Source organism: Anopheles merus, chromosome 3L, assembly GCF_017562075.2.
Source record: "Anopheles merus strain MAF chromosome 3L, AmerM5.1, whole genome shotgun sequence".
Classification (NCBI taxonomy): domain Eukaryota; kingdom Metazoa; phylum Arthropoda; class Insecta; order Diptera; family Culicidae; genus Anopheles; species Anopheles merus.
In genome coordinates, this window is record NC_054085.1 from 14,970,283 (window position 1) to 14,989,200 (window position 18,918).

Consider the following 18,918-nt stretch of genomic DNA (forward strand, 5'->3'; position numbering starts at 1 on the left):
AATATCACAAGTTGCAGAGTAATACTTTTTATTATGCAAAGTAAGGCGTGCTAAAATAAGTTAATGGGTAAACGAACCGGATACACTTTGAAATTTATTCCTCCTTCGAGAGTGCGCAAAAAAAAAAGACCGAAAATAGCACATGGCACCGTAAAGAATTAATTTCGGTTACATTCGTTGCGCGCTGCTACACAAAAACGCTAAAAAATACTCAACAATTTCATTTCCAAACATTCACTGCAACCAGTATGTACAGTAGGGGTAAAAACAACAGCACCACTAGCCAGCTAGTACCGATGCCATCAGCAGCAAACAGGCCGCATCGAACAGCAGCAGTAGGCTTAGCCACAGCCAGCGCCTGTTAAATGCGCATCGTGGCGCGCGACTGAGCGGCGGGCGGTGGTGGTGCGGGCGGTAACGATGGTGACGAGGCGGACGAGCCCGCACCGAACACACCGTTCGCACCGTTCTCGTCCTGCTTGCCGGGCAGTATCGTCGCAAGCAGGGGCAGATTCACCAGCCGCATTGCCGGATCCGCACACATGTGCTTGCAGCCGCGCACATCGAGCTCGCGCAAGCGCCGCGCGTGACAGGCGATGTAGTCGAGGCTGAAATCGGTCAGCTGATAGCAGCGGCGCAGGCTGAGCGTACGCAAGCGGTGCAGATGGAACGCAATCTGCTCGACCGCCCGATCGTTGATGCTGTGGCACTCGCTGAGATCGAGCCGCTCGACCGCGGGACAGCCCCGGACCAGCGCCCGTATACCGTCGACCGAAATCTGCTGACACTGGGCGAGGTAGAGGTCGCGCAGCTCCAGCAGCTTGAAGTTGCACAGCAACGTCACGTCCGTCAGCCGATTGCACCCGGTCAGGTTGAGGACGCGCAGCTGCTGGAGCCGCCCGATCGAGTACCCGCTGAAGGCGGTGCCGTCGTCCCGTGCCGACTGCAGATTGTCCTTGCGCTGCATCGCCTCGAGCAGCTGCTTCTTCCGCTCGGCATCCTCGACGATCTCACGCTCCGCCCGGCTGCGCAGCGAGATGCGCATGTGGGCGGTGGCCGCCTGGAGCGACGGTTCCGGTTCGGGGGTGGCCGGACGGGCCTGATCGTCTGCCGGCGGCGCGTTCCCTTCCACGCTGCCATTACCAAGGGATGCACCTGGCTGGGCCGTCGGTTGCTGCTGCTGTTGCTCGTGGCGTTGTATGATTGGCAGCATGCCCAATCCCGTCAGCCCTTCGTCGGACAGTTTGCGGCAGCTCTCCAGATCCAGCTCCGTCAGCCGGACCAGGTTGCGGAAGATAAACTGCACGCACAGGTCCGAGACGGCGTGGAAGCAGTACCCCAGGTCGAGAATGCGTAACGCCGACAGCTGCTCGCTGATGGCAATTATCGACCGTTCGCAGAGGTTGAGCGCCCGCACGCGCAACTCTCGCAGCGTTTCGTTCGGCCGCGACGCAATACCCTCCAGCAGGCCCGCTCCGTTTACATCCTCGCAGTAGGAAATGTCCAGCACTTCCAGCGCCGGCAGCTGCACCAGCTCGCGCACACCCTGATTGCTTAGCGCGCGACATTCGCGCATCTTCAGCACGCGCAGCCCGCGCAGCTCGCGGCAAATCTGCAGTAGGCAGGAATCGGTCAGCCGGAACGTTTTCGACAGATTCAGATGCTGCAGATGGGCCGCCTGGGCGGTGATGAGTGTCCCCAGTCCGCGGCTCGACAGCTGCTCGCACCGGTTTAGCTCCAGCCGCTCGAGACACAGCGCCGGACTCATGCCGGCCAGCACCTCGAGCGCATTATCGTCCACGAGCGTTTCGCCAAAGTCGAGCGCCCGCAGCGAACCCTTCCGCTGCTCGATCAGCTGCGACACGTAGTGGAAGGTGAGCACACTCTCGGACGGTTGCTTACCATCGCCCGGGTAAAACTTCCGGTACAGGCCCTTGTGGAAGGAGATGTGGCAGCCGGCGAGGGCAAGCGCCCGGAGCGACGGCATGATCTCCACCATCCGGTGCAGGATCGCATCGGACAGGTACTGGTTGTGGGTGAGCGACAGGTCGGTCACGTTCGAGAGCGTTTGCCGGAGCTCCTCCCGCTCCGCCGCATCCTCGAACAGCCGCACGCACATGAACAGATCGCGGCAGGATTCGATCGTGAGGGCGCGCAGCGCGGGCAGCCGGCGCAGTATGGCGGTAAGATCGCGCTCCTGTATTTCACACGCACGAAGCCCGATCCGCCGGATGTGTGGCCCGAAGTGGGTGAAGAAGTTACCGATGCGCTCGAAATCGACCTCGGACAGGTGGACGTTCGGGAAGTGGCGGAAGCTTTGCAGCAGATCCCGGACCGGGGGGCCATTCGCGTCGAACGGCTGGCGGTGCAGCACGAGCCAGAAGTTCTCGAGGAAGGCGGTATGGTGCGATGCTTCGCACCACCGGCGGCACGTTTGGCTGGCTTCGCGCCGATCCGACGGCGTAAGGTAGGTGAAGATTTTGACCAGAATCTAAAATTGAAAGCAACAATTTAGCATCATCATGCATCTTTTCATGCATCGAGATCGAGGCTGTGATTAGTTAGTCAGCGAAAAGTCGGTGGAGGAAGATAACTCTCCCACGTCACGGTTTATTATCTTCATCCGGCGACTACTTCGACGATACTTCACATTCGTGTTCACGCAGCTTGTTTTATCGCTTTCATAACATTGCGTTATCATCGCCTCACTTCCTTATATCTATCGAGAGGAGTGAGCGTTTTTTTGTCTTCTTTTTTCGCGAGTCCCACCTTCGTGGCGGTGGTCTCGTGACCACAATCTACACAAGCACAAAACGCACTGAGAACCAGCCTCTCTCTTCCTTCTTTTGAACCCTCCTTACCTCCATGGGCAAATCGGCGTACGGTGGACCGAACTCGTCGAAGCTGCTGCTGAAGGACGAAAAGTTGGTCCTTCGTCCTGCGGAGCCTTCCTCCAGCCGCAGGGAGCTGCTAGTGCTACGGCTCCCCAAACCTTCCCTCAGTGTCATCTTGTAGTACACCGTTCGAACTGACAACACGAAGCTCCTCTCCGGATTGATTGGATTGTCCGCGGAACACTAAACTTCGGCCACCGTGACCGATAACAAAAGCGCACGGCTGCTGCTGATGGACTCTGTTGGCACTCTGTCTCTGTTTTGGACGATGGATTTCGATGGTCAATATTGACGGCCGCCCTCGTTGGTGGTGTGCGTGTTGTGCTGTGAATCGGTTTGTTTTCACTCATTTGACGTTTTCGAAACGATAGGAAGGGTGAAGAGAGAAGGGCACCAACACGCAGATGCGAGAGAGTTTGCGTGAGAGAGGGTTGTTGTTTTGAACATTGCGGGGAAAGAATCAGCTGAGCAGGCCGTGTGATATCGCTAGTGGGTTGGAGTTATAGTGGAAATAGTGTAGTAAGAAGCAGACTAGTGATGGGCAAGACACTGGGGGGTTAGGGAGAGAGAGAGAGAGAGAGAGTGAACCGAAATTCTTTGATGGTAGGTGAAAAATGTTTTTTTTTTATGTTAAACTGACTAGTTAATTTGACCTGTTAACTGGGCTACCCAATACTATTTCTAGGTACCCCCCCGTGCGTAGATTAAGAAACTCAACCCATACATATCCTGGAATTGATTCCCAATCCATATCGGTCCTGGAACGGATATTTAACTCATACTGATTCTGGAATTATGATCCTAGTCGGGCATGGAATAGATTATGTACACTGTAATCTCTTCGAGGACCTGAACCTCATCCTGCACCCATGCAGGTCATGGAATATATCATGACCCTATAAAGATCCTGGATCTGATTCCCAAACCATACCTGTCCTGGAACTGATCATCAACCTATATTTAATCCTAAACTCGTTCAGATTCTGGATCTTGTGAAGAACTTTTATTGGTCTTGAACATAGTCCTAATCCAATACCGGTTCTGGAACTGATGCTGAAGCCATTCCGGTAATCGGACTGATCCTGGACCCATATATATCATGGAATATGACCTTACCCGATACCTATCCTGGAATTGATTTGCCACCCATACCGCTCGTGGAACTGATATTGAACTCTGGAGTGTGGAATAGATCCTGATTCGGTGCCAGGCGTAGAATAGCTTCTCAACACATCTTCGGGATTCAAATTGATGCTGAACTCATTTACCTTCTGAGCCTACATTTAATCCTAAACTCATACAGATTCTGGATCTTCTAAAGAACTCTTAATGGTCTTGGAATAGGCCTCAAACCCATATAGATCCTAGAATTGATCGAAATCCTATAATGGAATCGATTGTGAAACCTAATCGAACCCGGTGCTGGAGCGGATCGTAAACGCATACTGCTTCTGGAAAAAAAGAACGACGAAAAGATTGTCAAGGCACTAAGCTGTTACCCGAATTGAATTGTTACTAATTTGCGTTCATGTGGATAGTACAGCAATTTAACACCGTGAGAACTCTTTTCAATGAAGTTTCTGAGGATTGCAACGTTGGAGCTCCTGCTATGCATGCTAACCTATAATTTGCCTATTTCGGTGGCAAAAGTTCACATGAACTCGATAGGACGGCGTAAGGGTAGGGTGCTCTTGAGATCCTTCAACACACTAGCCACTTGCCCTTTCCAATTTCTTTTCCCAGCATGAGGACCGATCCCCCATCGCGCGAGTGAGCCATACCGTGTGCCAGAAAGATCACCGCTGATCACCCTTAAATCAAACGGTCCCAGGCTTTGATCAGCAGCAAATAATGCCAATCCCATCGAAGGTGCCGCAGGGTGCCATAACGACAACATTCCCCTACATTTTCCCATTTTTCTCAGCGCTGGAAAATGCTTCTTCCCCTTCATTTGGCGACCGCGACGGTGCGAGAGAGCGAATACTGAGATGAACTAACACTCTCCTGCACACTCGCTCCCTCTCTCACGCACACTCTCTCTCGGTGCGGGCTCCGGTGTGCCGGTTTTCGTGCAAGCGGAAGCATACATTCCGGCGCTGACCTCTGCGGTGGCGACAGTTGCGCTAACACACACGCTACTTCCGTCCCGGGGTGGCACAACGGCCCAACGGCTTGGTTTTTCCGTGCGTTTTGAAATTGTGAAAGGTTTTAGTGTAAAGTATGTGTATGATTTAGTAGTGAGTTACACGTGAATTAGCACCAAAAGCACTAAAACACTATAAAATATGTGACAGTCGTAATCGAATGTCACTCGCTCAGTGGATATCGCGTCTGTTTGTGTTGAAACATTCCGGAAATAGCAAACACAACAACGTGGGCAATAGTGCAGATGAAAAAACCAACCTACCAAAACAAACAACTCTCGCTGTACGTTCATCGCATTCAGCACACGCTGGTGGAAAAATGTCCCGCCGGAAGCAGGCCAAACCGAGAGCACTGAAGCGTAAGTTGTGTCCATTTGCGTTATTCTGTGCGTTCTGTCTGTGTGTGTGTTGTTTTTCAGCGATGCCTTTCTCTCACTGCACGCCGAGAAACATCAAAATTGAATTGTGACATTTGCGTTAATTGTACCTCAAACTAACAAATACCGGACGCAAGCAAACCCAAAAAAACCAAAAGAAACAAAGAAAGAAGAGGGAAACACCATAACACAGTAGGCGCAACGTGCTTTTCGACCTTTCGATAACAACACCGTCCTCTCGCAAGGATATACACGACGGCGAACGTCGAACTGCACAGCGAAACAGCACCGATGAATTCCACCGGGAGCGGACTGTTGAACGAATTGGACTGGTGGGGAGGTGGGCGGGAGGGTTTCGACAGGGAGAGCGGGTGAGTGAGGGAGTCAAATTTTGGCGCGCATTTTCCCTGGGGAACAGACCGTACCGTTTCGGCGCACACGTCGTAGCACTCAACCGAAGCGGAAGGGTGCAATTGGTGCGGGAAGGTGGGAGGGGGGGGGGCAGTGGGGAAGAAGCATTCGATTTTGGCTCTTCACGCCACGGGTATTTCGCGGTGAATTCACGAGAGACCGAAAATGTGGAAATGTTTGTTAGTGTGTCCCATGTACCGTGGGGCTCAGCTTTCCTCCCTCCCTCCGTCCCTTCGCTGTTGCACTGTCAAGGGTTGCTGGGATGAGGGCTCGTTTCTCTCATCGTTCTTTCTCTCTCTCTCTTTCTCTCTCTCTCTCTCTCTCTCTGTATCACTCTCTCGTTTTGTTGTACCGGTCCCATGCATGCGTATGTATGGGTCGGTGTGCCGATGCGACTATCAACTATCCTTCGCGCCACCCTCTCCGGTCGTAGTGGGGGTAGTGGGGGCGTGTGGGTGGAATCACGCAAGCGGAAGGATTCATTCGATTCCAAAATTCCATTTCGCATCCCCCCCCCCCTTTGCTGTACGGCACCCGGCTTCATCCAAGTATCCTTGCAGACAGCTGGGCAGAAGGTGGGAACTGTTTGGGGGAGCACACACAATCGACTAGTATGTATGTGTGTGTGTATGTGTGGTAGTAACTGTAGCTAAAGTGTGACGGTCAGAACCGAACCGTTCATCCGCATGCGTTTGGAATGGAGAGGGGAAAGCAGGAGGATGTGGATGGGGAGGGGAAGTAGTTGCCCTTTGGGGAGAGGTACCGTATTCCCGCGAGATGTTCATATTACAGTAACGTCGATATGAAAATGAATGTGTTATTATATACAGACGGACACAAATACATACTCAGAGAGCGCTGTACAATGGGGCAGCTTCTGGGCGGAAGATACTGTTGCCAAGGGAGATGCCACACTGTCGGTTCGGTTTATAGTGCAGCCGGTAAGTGGATTGCTTAGTAACGCATTCGTCGTGGGGTCGAATCTTGAACTGGCGCTTGGGGAAAAGAGATGAAAAGAGAGAGGGGGGGGGGATGGATTTGTTTGTGTATGTGTTGTGTTTGTCCCTCTTATCTGATTGTGGTGCGTGTGAGTGTGTCATTATGGTGTGTGTGTTTTCACCTACTTGTATATTGTTATCTTCGCTGTTTTGATTCGGTACGACTCTGCAGATTCAGCCCATTCTATTTCCCCTTGTTTTGGTTCGGATGAAATGCAGCGAATAAACACATACACATACATATACATATAGCTTCTCGTATATTAATCCCAGCGAGACCGAGATTATCCTTGCACCATGTGCATCTTCACAAGTCCGCTTATCGCAAAACGAGGATATAATAAAGATGGAATGATGTGACGAAAGAGAACGCTACAAACATAGCAACCGGGTCGTTGAAAAGTAGAAGCAAGCGAGATGGACAGAGCACAGACATAGAGAGAGAGAGAGAGAGAGAGAGAGAGAGAGAGAGAGAGAGAGAGAGAGAGAGAGAGAGAGAGAGAGAGAGAGAGAGAGAGAGAGAGAGAGAGAGAGAGAGAGAGAGAGAGAGAGAGAGAGAGAGAGAGCAGTATAACATTTAGCATACCAAAAGGGAAAACTAAACAGGGATCCGTTCGGAATGTGTGGTTGAAATGGGACACATTATCAGCAAAATGTGCCTCCCACCATCGCAGCAGCATCGGGAAAGCGCAAGGACATCAGCACTCACTGCGCTTGGGGGTGATGGGCAGGATTGTTGTTGTTCATGTTCCCCTACGGTGTTCGTTGGCGTCCGCGAAAGGAGTGAATCGAAGCGCGGGCCACGTGCAATGCTCACGAGGGTGAGGGAAAGCGTGGGGCCACACAAAACTCCCCCGGGGGAACGTGAAAGATGAAATTGGTGAAATACACCCAAAGAACCCATCCAAAGCCAGGCCATTCCAGTCCGTGGAGCGGGCCAAAAAAGCGGGGAAGAGTTGGGCCGCTGGCGGATCTGCTTTGGGAATACACATTTTCAGCAAAACCCGGAGAAAACCGGCCGGTAGCCAACCCGATGCGCCAACTTCAATGCCGCCGATGCCGCCGCCGTTGTTGTTGCTGCTGCTGTCGAGTAAGAGGAGTTGCTCCGTTGGGGATTCCTCCGGCTCCTACGATGGTGTTGCCGGCCCAAGCTGACGATACCTCGATCGCGGTCCAAATGCTCGAGGAAAATGAGAGAGAAAGAGAGAGCGAGAGCGAGAGCGTTGGTGGCGAGGGACAAAAGCGAAGAATGGTTCCGGGCTTTTGGGGCCAGGACGACCCCCGTGGGAATCGCAAAGGGGAGCACTCACGATATATACACAGACACACAATACAGCAGACCAGTGGTTGGTACAACTTTGAAACGAACAGGATATAGAGTAGATAGATATGAATATATTACACAGCGAGAGAGAAAGGAAAAGAGAATAGCGCTAGCAAAGAAGCTCTACGGAATGGGTAGTTGGCGTTAGTGAGAACGGGGAGGCATTCTTTTTTCGTGGCGGTGGTGAAACACGGAGGGGTGGGGAGAAAACCTTTGGGAAAAATGGTGCGCGCGAAGCTGGAAAAACTTGATTGTGATAGTGTGACACAGACGAACAGAGAGAGAGAGAGAGAGAGAGAGAGAGAGAGATGCAGAGAGAGAGGAGAGAGAGAGAGAGAGAGAGAGAGAGAGAGAGAGAGAGAGAGAGAGAGAGAGAGAGAGAGAGAAAGTAAGTGAAACAGAGAGAGAGAGAGAGAGAGAGAGAGAGAGACACCTTCGGTCCCTCCGCCCACCAACCACCTACCAGGTTGGTTGGTTCATGTGTCCCTGGGGATGCGTCCCTGAGCGCGAGAACCTTCCAGAGACAGAGGCAAGAGACGGACGGGGCGGCAGGAGATCTGCCATGTGCGTCAACGGCTGCAGCAGGAACACGTCGGTGACGACAATTTCGATTTGACTGGTCCAACAGTAAAAATGGATTGCCAGCAATGGGGAAGGTTTTTGTTGATGCAGTATCCTGCAGTCCCGGGGATAACTAATATCCACTGCACTCCCACGAGTGACGACCAAGCGCGGGATGACCAAAGGGATTTTGGCCCACGTTGGACCACCAGGTGCGCCTTGCTAATGCTCGCCAGATCCGCAATGGCTGCCATCCAACGTTTTATTTTCAGCGCGGGAAATCTTGCTGCTGCACTCTGTTACACTCTAGCGGGGTTTGGTTCTTGCAATTCTGGTTTATTTCGGATCATGTTTCGGAGTTTATGTACTAGCGAATAGGGCGAATACTAGAGTGGAAATGATTCCGAGATTGAAGAGCTGCTAAAACTAAAGCTAAATATTTGTGACCATTGTGGCTTGATTGGTCGAAGAAGACAAAATGCATCAGTATCTTGATAATACGTATCAATCAATACGTATCGTATATACAGGGTGGCATCGTAGAAGTGATACACTTTGTTTTTGTAATAAAATTGACACCAGGTTTGATTTCTCTTAGAAATCGATTTAAATAGCTTCTATTGGTACTAAACTTGCATTTCACTCAATTTATTTCAAATCTTGCACCTTTACACTTGATAACCGCCCGTAGGCGCTTTTAGAAATCGTTGCAGGCCGCACGCACAACTTCATCCGGCATTTCACCCATATCTTTAACAACCGTGTCTTGAATCCGTCCAAATGCAAATGTTGTTTTTGCCCGGTTTCTTCTTTGGAACAACCATGCCTGTCTCCTCGTATCGATTGATGGTCCTATGGATGAATAATCGACTTAAATTGAGATGAGACAGTTTCTGCTTAATCTGTATGTTTGTCAATCCATGCAAATGCGAGATTTTTATTTGTTCTCGACATGAATCCATTATAATATATGAGAAAACTGAAGTGAGCACTAAGTGTACGTTTTTTACGTTGAATAGTAAACAAATTAAGCTGTCAAAATATGCTCATGAGTTTGACACACAGTGACAGAAAACACAAAAAAGGGGTACTCGAATAGGTGTATCACTTCTACGATGCCACCCTGTACACCTTCACCAGTGTACTTCCAGCGCCCTCTATTTTATTAATGCTCTATTAAGAAAAAAGCAAATAGATTCTCTAAGGGAGTATGACAAACAATCCAATTGGAATCAACTGCTGCACAAGCTCAAGATCCATTAATTACAAACAAGGCAGTCTATCCAGTATACTATGATCCATCTCCGTCTATCTGACGGGTTAGGACATAACGACATACAAAGTCGGCAACCATTTCGTCCTAAAAGACATACTCCATAGGACTCTTTATCCATCACGGCGTCCAAAATTAAAGCCATACCAAGGTCCATAAGTTTCTACAGGTCGATCCGTCGAGTGGACTTTGACTAATCTTCATTTGACAGCTGGGGAGAGGTCAAAGTTACTTACCAACTCATACAAAGTCCTTAGCAACCATAACTCCTTAACCATAATTATCCGCTATTCTCCATATAAATCTCCATCCATCATTGCTATCAAAGCTATATGATCTGAGCTAAGAACCCACCTGTAGTCTATTTAGTCACCATCAGTCAATTGATGGTTGGTCTATTTAATCACCATCAGTCAATTGGTCCCAGGTCAACTGGAATAACAAAGGCAGTTCTCTCTTACAGCTACGGAGAACGATTTAGATGGGAATCGATCCCGCCTGACGTTGTAGAAGCCGGTGCGTCTATCGAAGAGACCAGTAGGGCGGTTATCTACAGACAGAATAGATAGACTACAGATGGCATTGTGACTACAGTTGGTCGTCATAGGTATTTTTATGTAAATTGGAAGGTTGCAGAGGATTTTTTATAATATTGCTGAGAAGCCAAAGGAAATATTGCTTAAAAGCCTCTAGACGAATCGCGTTTGTTGTATTTCATGGAAATTGAAATATTTTTACTCTCATCCTACGATCTACATTGGACTTTTATCTGTATAAATGTAATGTTTAAACATCCACTGCTGGTAATAATTGCATATGACATGATTTTTATGCCAATGTTTATGGTCAATTCATGCCCTCCCGAAACAAAACAGTGCACATAGAACGACTTGGTTAGCATCTTCCTAATCCAAAAGCCTAATCGGTGTCCGGGCACGATTAAGACCCTTCTAATCGTTCTATAAATTACTACGTATTAGCTTCTCCTCGTTTCAACTCCTTCCAACCTTGTGTGTCATCTTTACAATAGGCCGGTTTAGTAATGACTAGCAAGTACCAGCTTTACTAGCAAGAAACTTACTATCCCGCCACACCTTTGCAGTGCGCCAACATCGAAAAGATGGCCCTCGTCCCCGTTAAACGGACGGTAATTGAATTTGGAAGGCAATTTTATTGCTCGATTTGTTTTGGTTTACAGGGATGCAGCAACCTTCTTCATTTGAAAGGTGCGTTAACGGTGGATTGGAAATGGCGATTAATCTCGCTCCACGACAAGAAAGCCCGTCTTTGTGCTTTCCGGGGCTGAGTGAGATTTATCTGCCAGCTTCTAAAGCGACTGTAGACAATTAGTAATTGCTTTAGTGGACGGGCAACCATCGTTTCATAATCGTTATGGTGCCGCCTCACGTACACGGCTAATCCTTAAACGTAAACGATGAGCTAGAATTGAGCTGCACCTGCGTCCGTTCCATTACGATAATGTATGGATAGCACTGGGCCGATCAATTCTAATGTTGAATCCAATAGTGGTTGTGATTTAAATTGGTGTGGTTTTTAAAGGCACAAGTCCTTAATTTTGTAAGAATAATTAAGAGCGAAACGCAACTGAAGAATATCAGTGTCAATGTGTGGGTAATTCGACACAGCTCCACATCCCCAAAGAACCACAAAAAGGAATAAAATATATAAAAATAATATTTAAAAAAAAACGCAATGGTACGAGTGGCCAACGAACCGGAGAAAATAAATAAAAGACAAATCAAACGGTCACGGGGGACACGTTTTAAAAATTGTAAAAATTAATGACCGCAGCTTTTCGGTGGTTTATTTTTTTTGTTTTGTATGACGATGCTACTTGGCCATCCCAGGAAAGCTCTCAGCGAAACCGCATTTTCGTTATTTTTCCAATGCGTCCCCAACAGCAATCTGCACGCGCGCGCCCCCGTGTCGAGAGGTAATTGCTGTGTGTTTTCACGCTAATGTTGCAGAGCGTGCGTTCGTACGGGGAGGCGGGCCACGTGGGTGATAATTCACCCAGCGCGCGCACTCGTGGTGCCTGCCGGCCAAACGAAGCACACCGGGTGTGGTATGGACCACATTACCCGCGTGAAATACCGCAACGATTTGGTGTCGCTGGTCCGACGATTTTTGCCGCAAAATCTGACCGCGCGAGCGACGTGCGGCTGCAAAAAAAAAGAGGGAAGAAACGCACAACGTTTCCCACACGCCAAATGGGTACGCGGACCCTTTGGCCCTGGCGCAACCTCGTGCTGCTGGTGCGCGCGTACAAGAATTTATTTCAACGTCCTTGCGCCCGTATCGCCGACGTACGACGACGGTGAATGGGTGTTGAAATGTCGCATTGTTGGGTGCCGTTGGGATCACTTTCGGTGCTTTCGTACGTACGCACCAAGCGTGGTGGGGTTCCGGAAAATGGCTTCATGCTACTGCATAGAGTCGTTCTCTCCCCGCACAAAGCGACAAAAACGGGGACCGCTTGCAGTACGCTCTTTATCAATTAAACCCTCCGCCGGAACGGTATGACCGTACGAGCAGGACTCCAGCGTCACAACACGCGTGCCCAGCTGGTGGTAATTAGTGTGGTACGATCGACGCACGAAACCCGTGGAGTGCAACAAGCGCCAGAGCAGACGCTGACAGGGTGTAGGCTTTGCCAAACATTTGCCCTTGCTTCACCGGTGTGCCCAAATTCTATGACCGTGGACCAGCAAAGAGATGGTGTTCCGAGTCGTTCGAATGTCATCGAAGTCATACGGTTGGCTGCTGGAAATTCTTACGCCACCAGTCGCTTGCGCGCACTTACCCGCAAATGGGATAGGTAAGTTCTCAAGCCGATTACTTCCGGCCGGTCCGGGAGGTCCTTCTTGCGCTGCTGTGCTGCTTCCCGGACCCGGGCGTCCGCAAAGGTGACGTGTTTATGTTGTTTTTTGTGTGCACCCCAGCCACAAGATGTCGCCGGGAGCTATTAAAACCTTCGCCGGGAGGTTCGCTTGTGTTGTGCGGATGGAGGATTGGTGGTATGGGAATTCGAAACGAGGACCGAGGAAGATCGAATACGGCCACCAACGGCGTGTGACGTCCAGGAGGAGGAAGCTGCCACGCAGACAAGGTCGCGTAAAAGTGTGTGCTCAGTGCTCACGGTGGTGGTTGGTGCACGCCGCTGCCTGACAACTTCATGGTTTGCCATCAACGTTAATGCGCTCGTTGATTGACAGGAATCGGTGAATGTCAAAACAGCGGCGCCAGGAAAAGCGAACTCCGCTGGAAAGTGGAAAAGAGTTACCCCTTTTTTCCTGCGAATGGCAACGGAACTCGCGCGCGCGAATTTGCGGACCGGAGGACACCGAACGGCGGGGATGTAGTGTGCCTAGGTGTCGCTGGCTTTTAGCTGATTATTACACTTGGAGAAACTTTAACGGTGTGGTACTTTGGTGTGAGAGGACACTTTTTTGTTCCAGGTCAGAGTTTAGGGAAATTCCTTAAGAAGTGTAAAACCCTTTTCCGTGGCTTGGCGGTGGTACAACAAACCACGGCGGGGTAGTCCCCGGTGACATCGGGCGCACATTAACGGAACGAAGGGACGCGAGCGCAAACCATGGGGAGCCTTACGTCCTGCAAATTTGCATCCAGTCTGTTGAGCAAAACTGCAGTAACAGCAACAGCAGCAGCTGCCAAATGTCAATGTCAGATGGTCGATATTTAACGGTATTTGTTGGCGATGCAAAATGTAAACGCGTCCTCTGGGAGCGAACGGAAGCATTAAAGGCTTGGTAGGTGATACCATTAGGAAAATTGTTCCTAAAGCGAGTTCTCACAGCAGCCTTGGAGGCATGGGTTGGTTGCGATGTGTGTGCGATTGATTTGGTGGTTGCTATGGTAATACTACTAGCAAGAACCACAGTAACCTACGCCAAGGAATGCTTAGTGAAGTGGCAAAGTATGACAAAAAGTCCTGTGAGAATTGTCCTCCATTATGGAGTGAGAAAAAGTAATTACAGCACAAAAAACTCGTCCATTATCGGTAAGCAAGTGCATGTTGTTGTTCGTGAAGTTGTTCAAGAATAGTTCCTGTATACTCTCTACTGTCCACTGTCAAGTTTACCTCAATTCTCATTTCTGTTTTGTCTATGAAATGAACAGTTTTTTATTAACAAATTGGAGAACCATGTTCATCCCCCTCCGAATCTCTAAGGCTGTCTGTGTTAAGCTGTCGTCCAGCTTTAAATTCACGCTAAACAATCGGTGTGCCGACGATAAGAGCCCGCAGTCTTAAGTCAGCCTGTCCAGTCTTGGCTGGAAGCAACATGGCGAAAAGTAGAGTGAAATAATTACACAGATTAAATCACACCTGTCAACCGTTTTTTGCTGATGTGTTAATTACCAGTGCCGATTACCAGCACAGGTGAGAGAGAGAGAGAGAGATAGATAGAGAGAGAGAGAGAGAGAGAGAGAGAGAGAGAGAGAGAGAGAGAGAGAGAGAGATAGAGAGAATTAGAATCGCGAATAAAGTTAACTGCTAACAGGTGTGCCAGAGGTGTCATCTACTGCACACGTTATGTTGACCGGAGTAATCCATGGCGCAGCGCTGTGTGTGGTGACACCTTAACTGTCAGCGCGATGTCTCGAATTTCGCTCGTAGCGGTCAACTTTCAAATCCAGTTGAGTTCCCTTCAATTTTAATTTTAATTCCCCGAAATGTGCTCTTTTGCTTCTAGATGATGGCGATGAGGAGGTTGATGCGGCCGGTGTGGCTACTACGATCCGGCAACAGAATGGTACAGTGAAAGATACTTCAGCTGAGGAGGACATGAAAGGTGACAGCATGCTAGAGGACATTACCGATGATGATAAGCGTGCCGGTGAGGGGCAAGATTTGGAGGATACAAGTGATGATGAGCCTGAGATGGATGTGAAGCCTAAGGATGCGAAAGAGGGAAGTGTTACCCGGTGCAAGGATATGAAAAGTGTGTGTGAGCTGGAAGTGAACCCGTGTGAAGGAAGGTCGAGTGTTGGCGCTAATGTCGCTACATCCAATGACATCCAAGAGGAGGATGAGTTGCGCGCGGATGTGGGAAAAAGTGACTATGTTGGGAATAGCAGCACAGTTCAGGAGAATCGAAAAGGTAAGATTTTTTTTTCTCAATTATTAATTTCATATTGAACTAGAGCTGGATTACTTCATCACTACAAGCTACCAACTGCAAGAAATCAAACGCTTAAACATGACTTTTCCAGTTCATTCAACTAAATGAATCCAACAAACCTCTCCACTGAGAGACTTACAACTGCTAAATTATGGATGCATGTGCTCCTCGTCCCCGAGCATTCCCGGGATGAACTGATTAAAAAAGACAAATTGCCAAGTGAATATGCGCAGCCAGCAGGATGGAGATTAACTGATACGGTTGTGCTAAGCAAAAAAAAACCCCAAAGATAATCTCAAGAAAAACTGAGAAGAAAGTTAATGATACCAGTGGCGTGCGGGGCGAAACCAAGCACTGAATGGGGCAGCGCATAGAGCTTCGATAGTGTTTTCGTTTTCGTCCGAGCAACGGCCATCCCGAGACCTGTCTGCTCGATCTGATCGGCGCACATCGTGCACAACAGAACATCGAAGGCGTCAAATGGGCGTTTGGTTGGCAACGGGTTTCTCTCTCTCTAGCACCACGTGGTTGTTCAAATTCAGTGCCCGGAAAGCAACATGCCCCTGTCTATGCGAACACTGGTAGGGCGAACACACACACACACGGTTGTTGAGAGTGAGTGTTGTCTGGCGAGCAACGCACGCGGCCTGTGGGAAGCTCCCGGGAAGTGCCGGAATGGGGGGGAAAAACTTTGCTTCGGGGGCAGGTTTTTGGTTGTTTGTGAAACTCTCATTTAGGAGAGTAACTCCTCGGGGAGTTACCGCAGTAATACATTTTCCCAGTGCCATTCGCCCTGCGCTTTCGCCTTCCTTGGCTGTTCCTCCGCGTGGTCCGGCAGCCGTACTTGTTGGGGGTCCGGTGGGGCTTAGTGCTTTCGGTGTGTAGGCGTTTTGTTGGTCGGTGTGTTCGTAGTTCATCTCGAAATGATACCGACAGGGAGCATAATCTCGTTCGCTCGAGAAAGCGATGGGATAGCGAATGTAGGTCTGCAAACGTGGCGCACAGTGCCAAATGCTTCTGGCTTACGCGTTTCTCCATTAGTTTTCCCCGTCGTCCGTTCCGTAACTCACATTTCCTTGCGGAGCTCATCGGTTCCGAGAGTGCGTACCCGATGGGCGGCCCGGTTCCCACTCGGTTCCAGCTTGGTTCTCGCATCGCAAAACTCCCCCGGGGAGGGGAGGCCGAACTTTTCCTTCATTGGAGGCCACATTTTCTTCGGCCGGGCTTTGTGACGGGTGCCTTATTTCATCAGGGGGCCACCGGGGAGCCTGGAGGCCGGCAACATGTTATCCGTCTCCGTTACATCAGACTCTCGCGCGGGGGTGGGTGGGTCAGATTTTCATTTTCCAGCCACATCACCCGGCTAACTGTTGGATGAATTGCAGAGCGTTTCTTTTTTTGTTTTTGCGTGTACTGTTTTCGTCCGGCCTGCTTCGTTCAGGCGTCCATATTGTCCGTTGGGTGGGGTGATTGTCTCCTGGGAGTGCTGAGGGAGCGCCAGCAAGAAGAGGAGGATGTTGTACCAGGGAGCAACAACGAAAGTTGAAGATGGAAATGAAGGTCCATTTCGTTCGCCGCCTGTTCGGCGCTGGGTGAACTGATGGGTTTTCCGTTCCATCGGGGTCTGTCTTGGGAGTTGTCTGAAGATCCGCCGAGAAGATGAATTTGTTGGTGCTGTGCGGTGCCGAACAGCTTGACGATCATACCGTGCCGATGCCGATGGCTCGTCAGTGAGCGTCAATTCAACTGGCACTGGTAGCGTAGTGTGAATTCATCCTTTGCCGGAAAGGTAATGGTTTGTACTTTGCTTCGTGCTTATCCTTTTAAGATGGAGCTTTTCTGCTATTTCTTAACGGTTTCTGTTTTGTGGATCGATTGCAGCAGTACTTGCTATACACGATAGTTTCAGAAACGTATAGGACGTACAGGACGGCACTGCTAAATATTTACTGAACCAAAAGTGTTTCATCTGTATTTTCCATTACTAGTATGTCTCTCTCAACTGCTCGTGAAAGCGGACTACTCCCAAGGGCGATTCCCAAAGGGGGTGTGTGTCTGTGTGTGTTGGCAAGAAGACACCCAGTACACACCCGGGCCATCATCTTACAGGCAAGGCAGTGGTGATGATGTTAGTGAACCTCGAGTGATGATGAGCACAACGACGACGACGACGACCGTGATGACGACTGTCAAACGTGGATGCATGGGTTGCAAAGGGAGTAGGTTTTGCAATTATCGCTACGACGTCTTGGCAGATCCCTTGGGAGTACGACCCATTGCCATCCGACGACTGCGAAGACTCGTCCTAAGGCGGCGGCGGCAGCGTACCCGGCATCAGCGTACTTCTTGTTGAATGGCAATATTTTGCATTCGGGCAAGCTTGGATCTATTTCTCTTTGAAACGCAACCTTCAGAAAAAGGGTAGCACTGGTGGAGGATGAGCACTGTTTGGGGACATCATTCCAGCATCATCATTCCCCGTACCTGTGATGTCAACATGCACGCGAAAGGCGCAAAGTACGTTCGTTGTCTGTGAGCGAGCGTGCTTAATTTGAACCTCCCCAGTGGGCTCGGGGAGGGGTTGGTCTTCTTTCGTCCTTCACCGGGACTGGAGGCAATTCCCACGGGCAAGTCCACGGTAGTTTCCACGTGTTCTGGGCTGCAATACAACAATGGATCGTTTTATCGACACAGACACGCTGTCGGTCAGCAAGGACATTAGGAGCTACAAAAAGCTTCGTCCCTTGTCTTTATGGAATTGGTCCCGGAAGCCGAGAGCAATGGAGCAGGCTTACACCACTTCTTAAGCTTCGAAAAGTCTCGGAGGATGTTCTGCTTTCGTTCCAGAACGTATTGTACTCCAGTTGAGATGTTAACGAGGTGTGTATCCCAATGTTAGAAATACGCTCAAGAAGCAGCTTATATTTTGAGACTGTTGAAGCAATTGTTGTACGACACCAACTGAGCAGATTCCGGGAACTTCATGAACTTCGCGAAGATTAGTTTATTGTTGTTGACGTGGCAAAGCAGTGCGATCGCTCGGCTCCGATGGCTAGTATTTAAAGAAACTTGTGTGTCTACTCTTTCTAAGCAACTGCCAAGCTCCGAAGCCAGGGTTGCTTGGTGGCAGTGTTGGAAGTTTTAAGCATAACTACCTTCCCCATACGCTTGGACACCAATCTGGTGTTGTCAATTGGTAAGGTAACGCCGGGCCCAGAAGTGTCTGGATGGTTGCGCTGCCCGGTACTTCTACCAACATCATAGATTCCAACCAACCAACTTCGAGAAAGTTCTCAGCCTGACTGCTCTCCTGGGGACTCCTGAGGAAAAAAAACAGCGTTGCGCCACCGATCGAATGTGGCGCGATATGGGCGACACGTGTATGTGCGGGCTGCCCGAGAAGGTGCTTACTTGTCAACTGCAAGCCGGGTGATAGTTTTGAATTTTTGCACCTACTCTCACTCTCTCTGGTGAAAGGGTTGTGTAAGTCAGGTGGTGCCTCGCGTTCTGACAACCAGCCGCCTGTATGACACTGTTATCCTTGCATTCCACAGTCCGCAGTCCGTGCCCGACTGATTAAGTTTGACTCCAAAAAGACGGTTCCACTGGTCCCTCCGGTGTCACTCAGCGTTTCCTTCTGTTGCTCGACAATGGGGACAGAAAAAAAACGAAACCGAGGCCATCAAAGCGTACAAGGGAGATTTGGACGGTGTAGAAAAATGGAAACACCTCCACGAGCTAGGAAAGAATTGTTTGGTAGGTGTGGGAGAT

The 18,918-nt window shown here is 49.7% G+C and overlaps 2 protein-coding genes across 5 annotated transcripts in view; one reads left to right on the forward strand and one right to left on the reverse strand.

The window, feature by feature from the left end:
- Positions 1 to 4: 4 nt before the first annotated feature.
- On the reverse strand, positions 5 to 3,264 carry LOC121598747. The gene is made up of 2 exons (XM_041926000.1): positions 2,862 to 3,264; positions 5 to 2,491 (listed from the first exon to the last, which is right to left on the reverse strand). The coding sequence occupies exons 1-2, from the start codon at positions 3,006 to 3,008 to the stop codon at positions 362 to 364; spliced, it is 2,277 nt and encodes a 758-aa protein (XP_041781934.1). The 5' UTR covers positions 3,009 to 3,264; the 3' UTR covers positions 5 to 361.
- Positions 3,265 to 3,329: 65 nt separating this feature from the next.
- LOC121598746 (zinc finger protein 423 homolog) overlaps positions 3,330 to 18,918 on the forward strand; it is an 80,266-nt gene continuing 64,677 nt past the window's right edge. Inside the window, exons 1-4 of one of the 4 annotated variants that reach the window (XM_041925996.1) lie at positions 3,330 to 3,497; positions 3,580 to 4,574; positions 4,638 to 5,397; positions 14,719 to 15,126. In XM_041925996.1, the coding sequence (XP_041781930.1) occupies positions 5,199 to 5,397; positions 14,719 to 15,126 (607 nt within the window). In that variant the 5' untranslated portion in view covers positions 3,330 to 3,497; positions 3,580 to 4,574; positions 4,638 to 5,198. Of the gene's footprint in view, positions 3,498 to 3,579; positions 4,575 to 4,637; positions 5,398 to 13,917; positions 14,025 to 14,174; positions 14,406 to 14,718; positions 15,127 to 18,918 lie in introns of those variants that run through there. The other 3 variants (XM_041925995.1, XM_041925997.1, XM_041925998.1) reach the window with 3 other exon arrangements.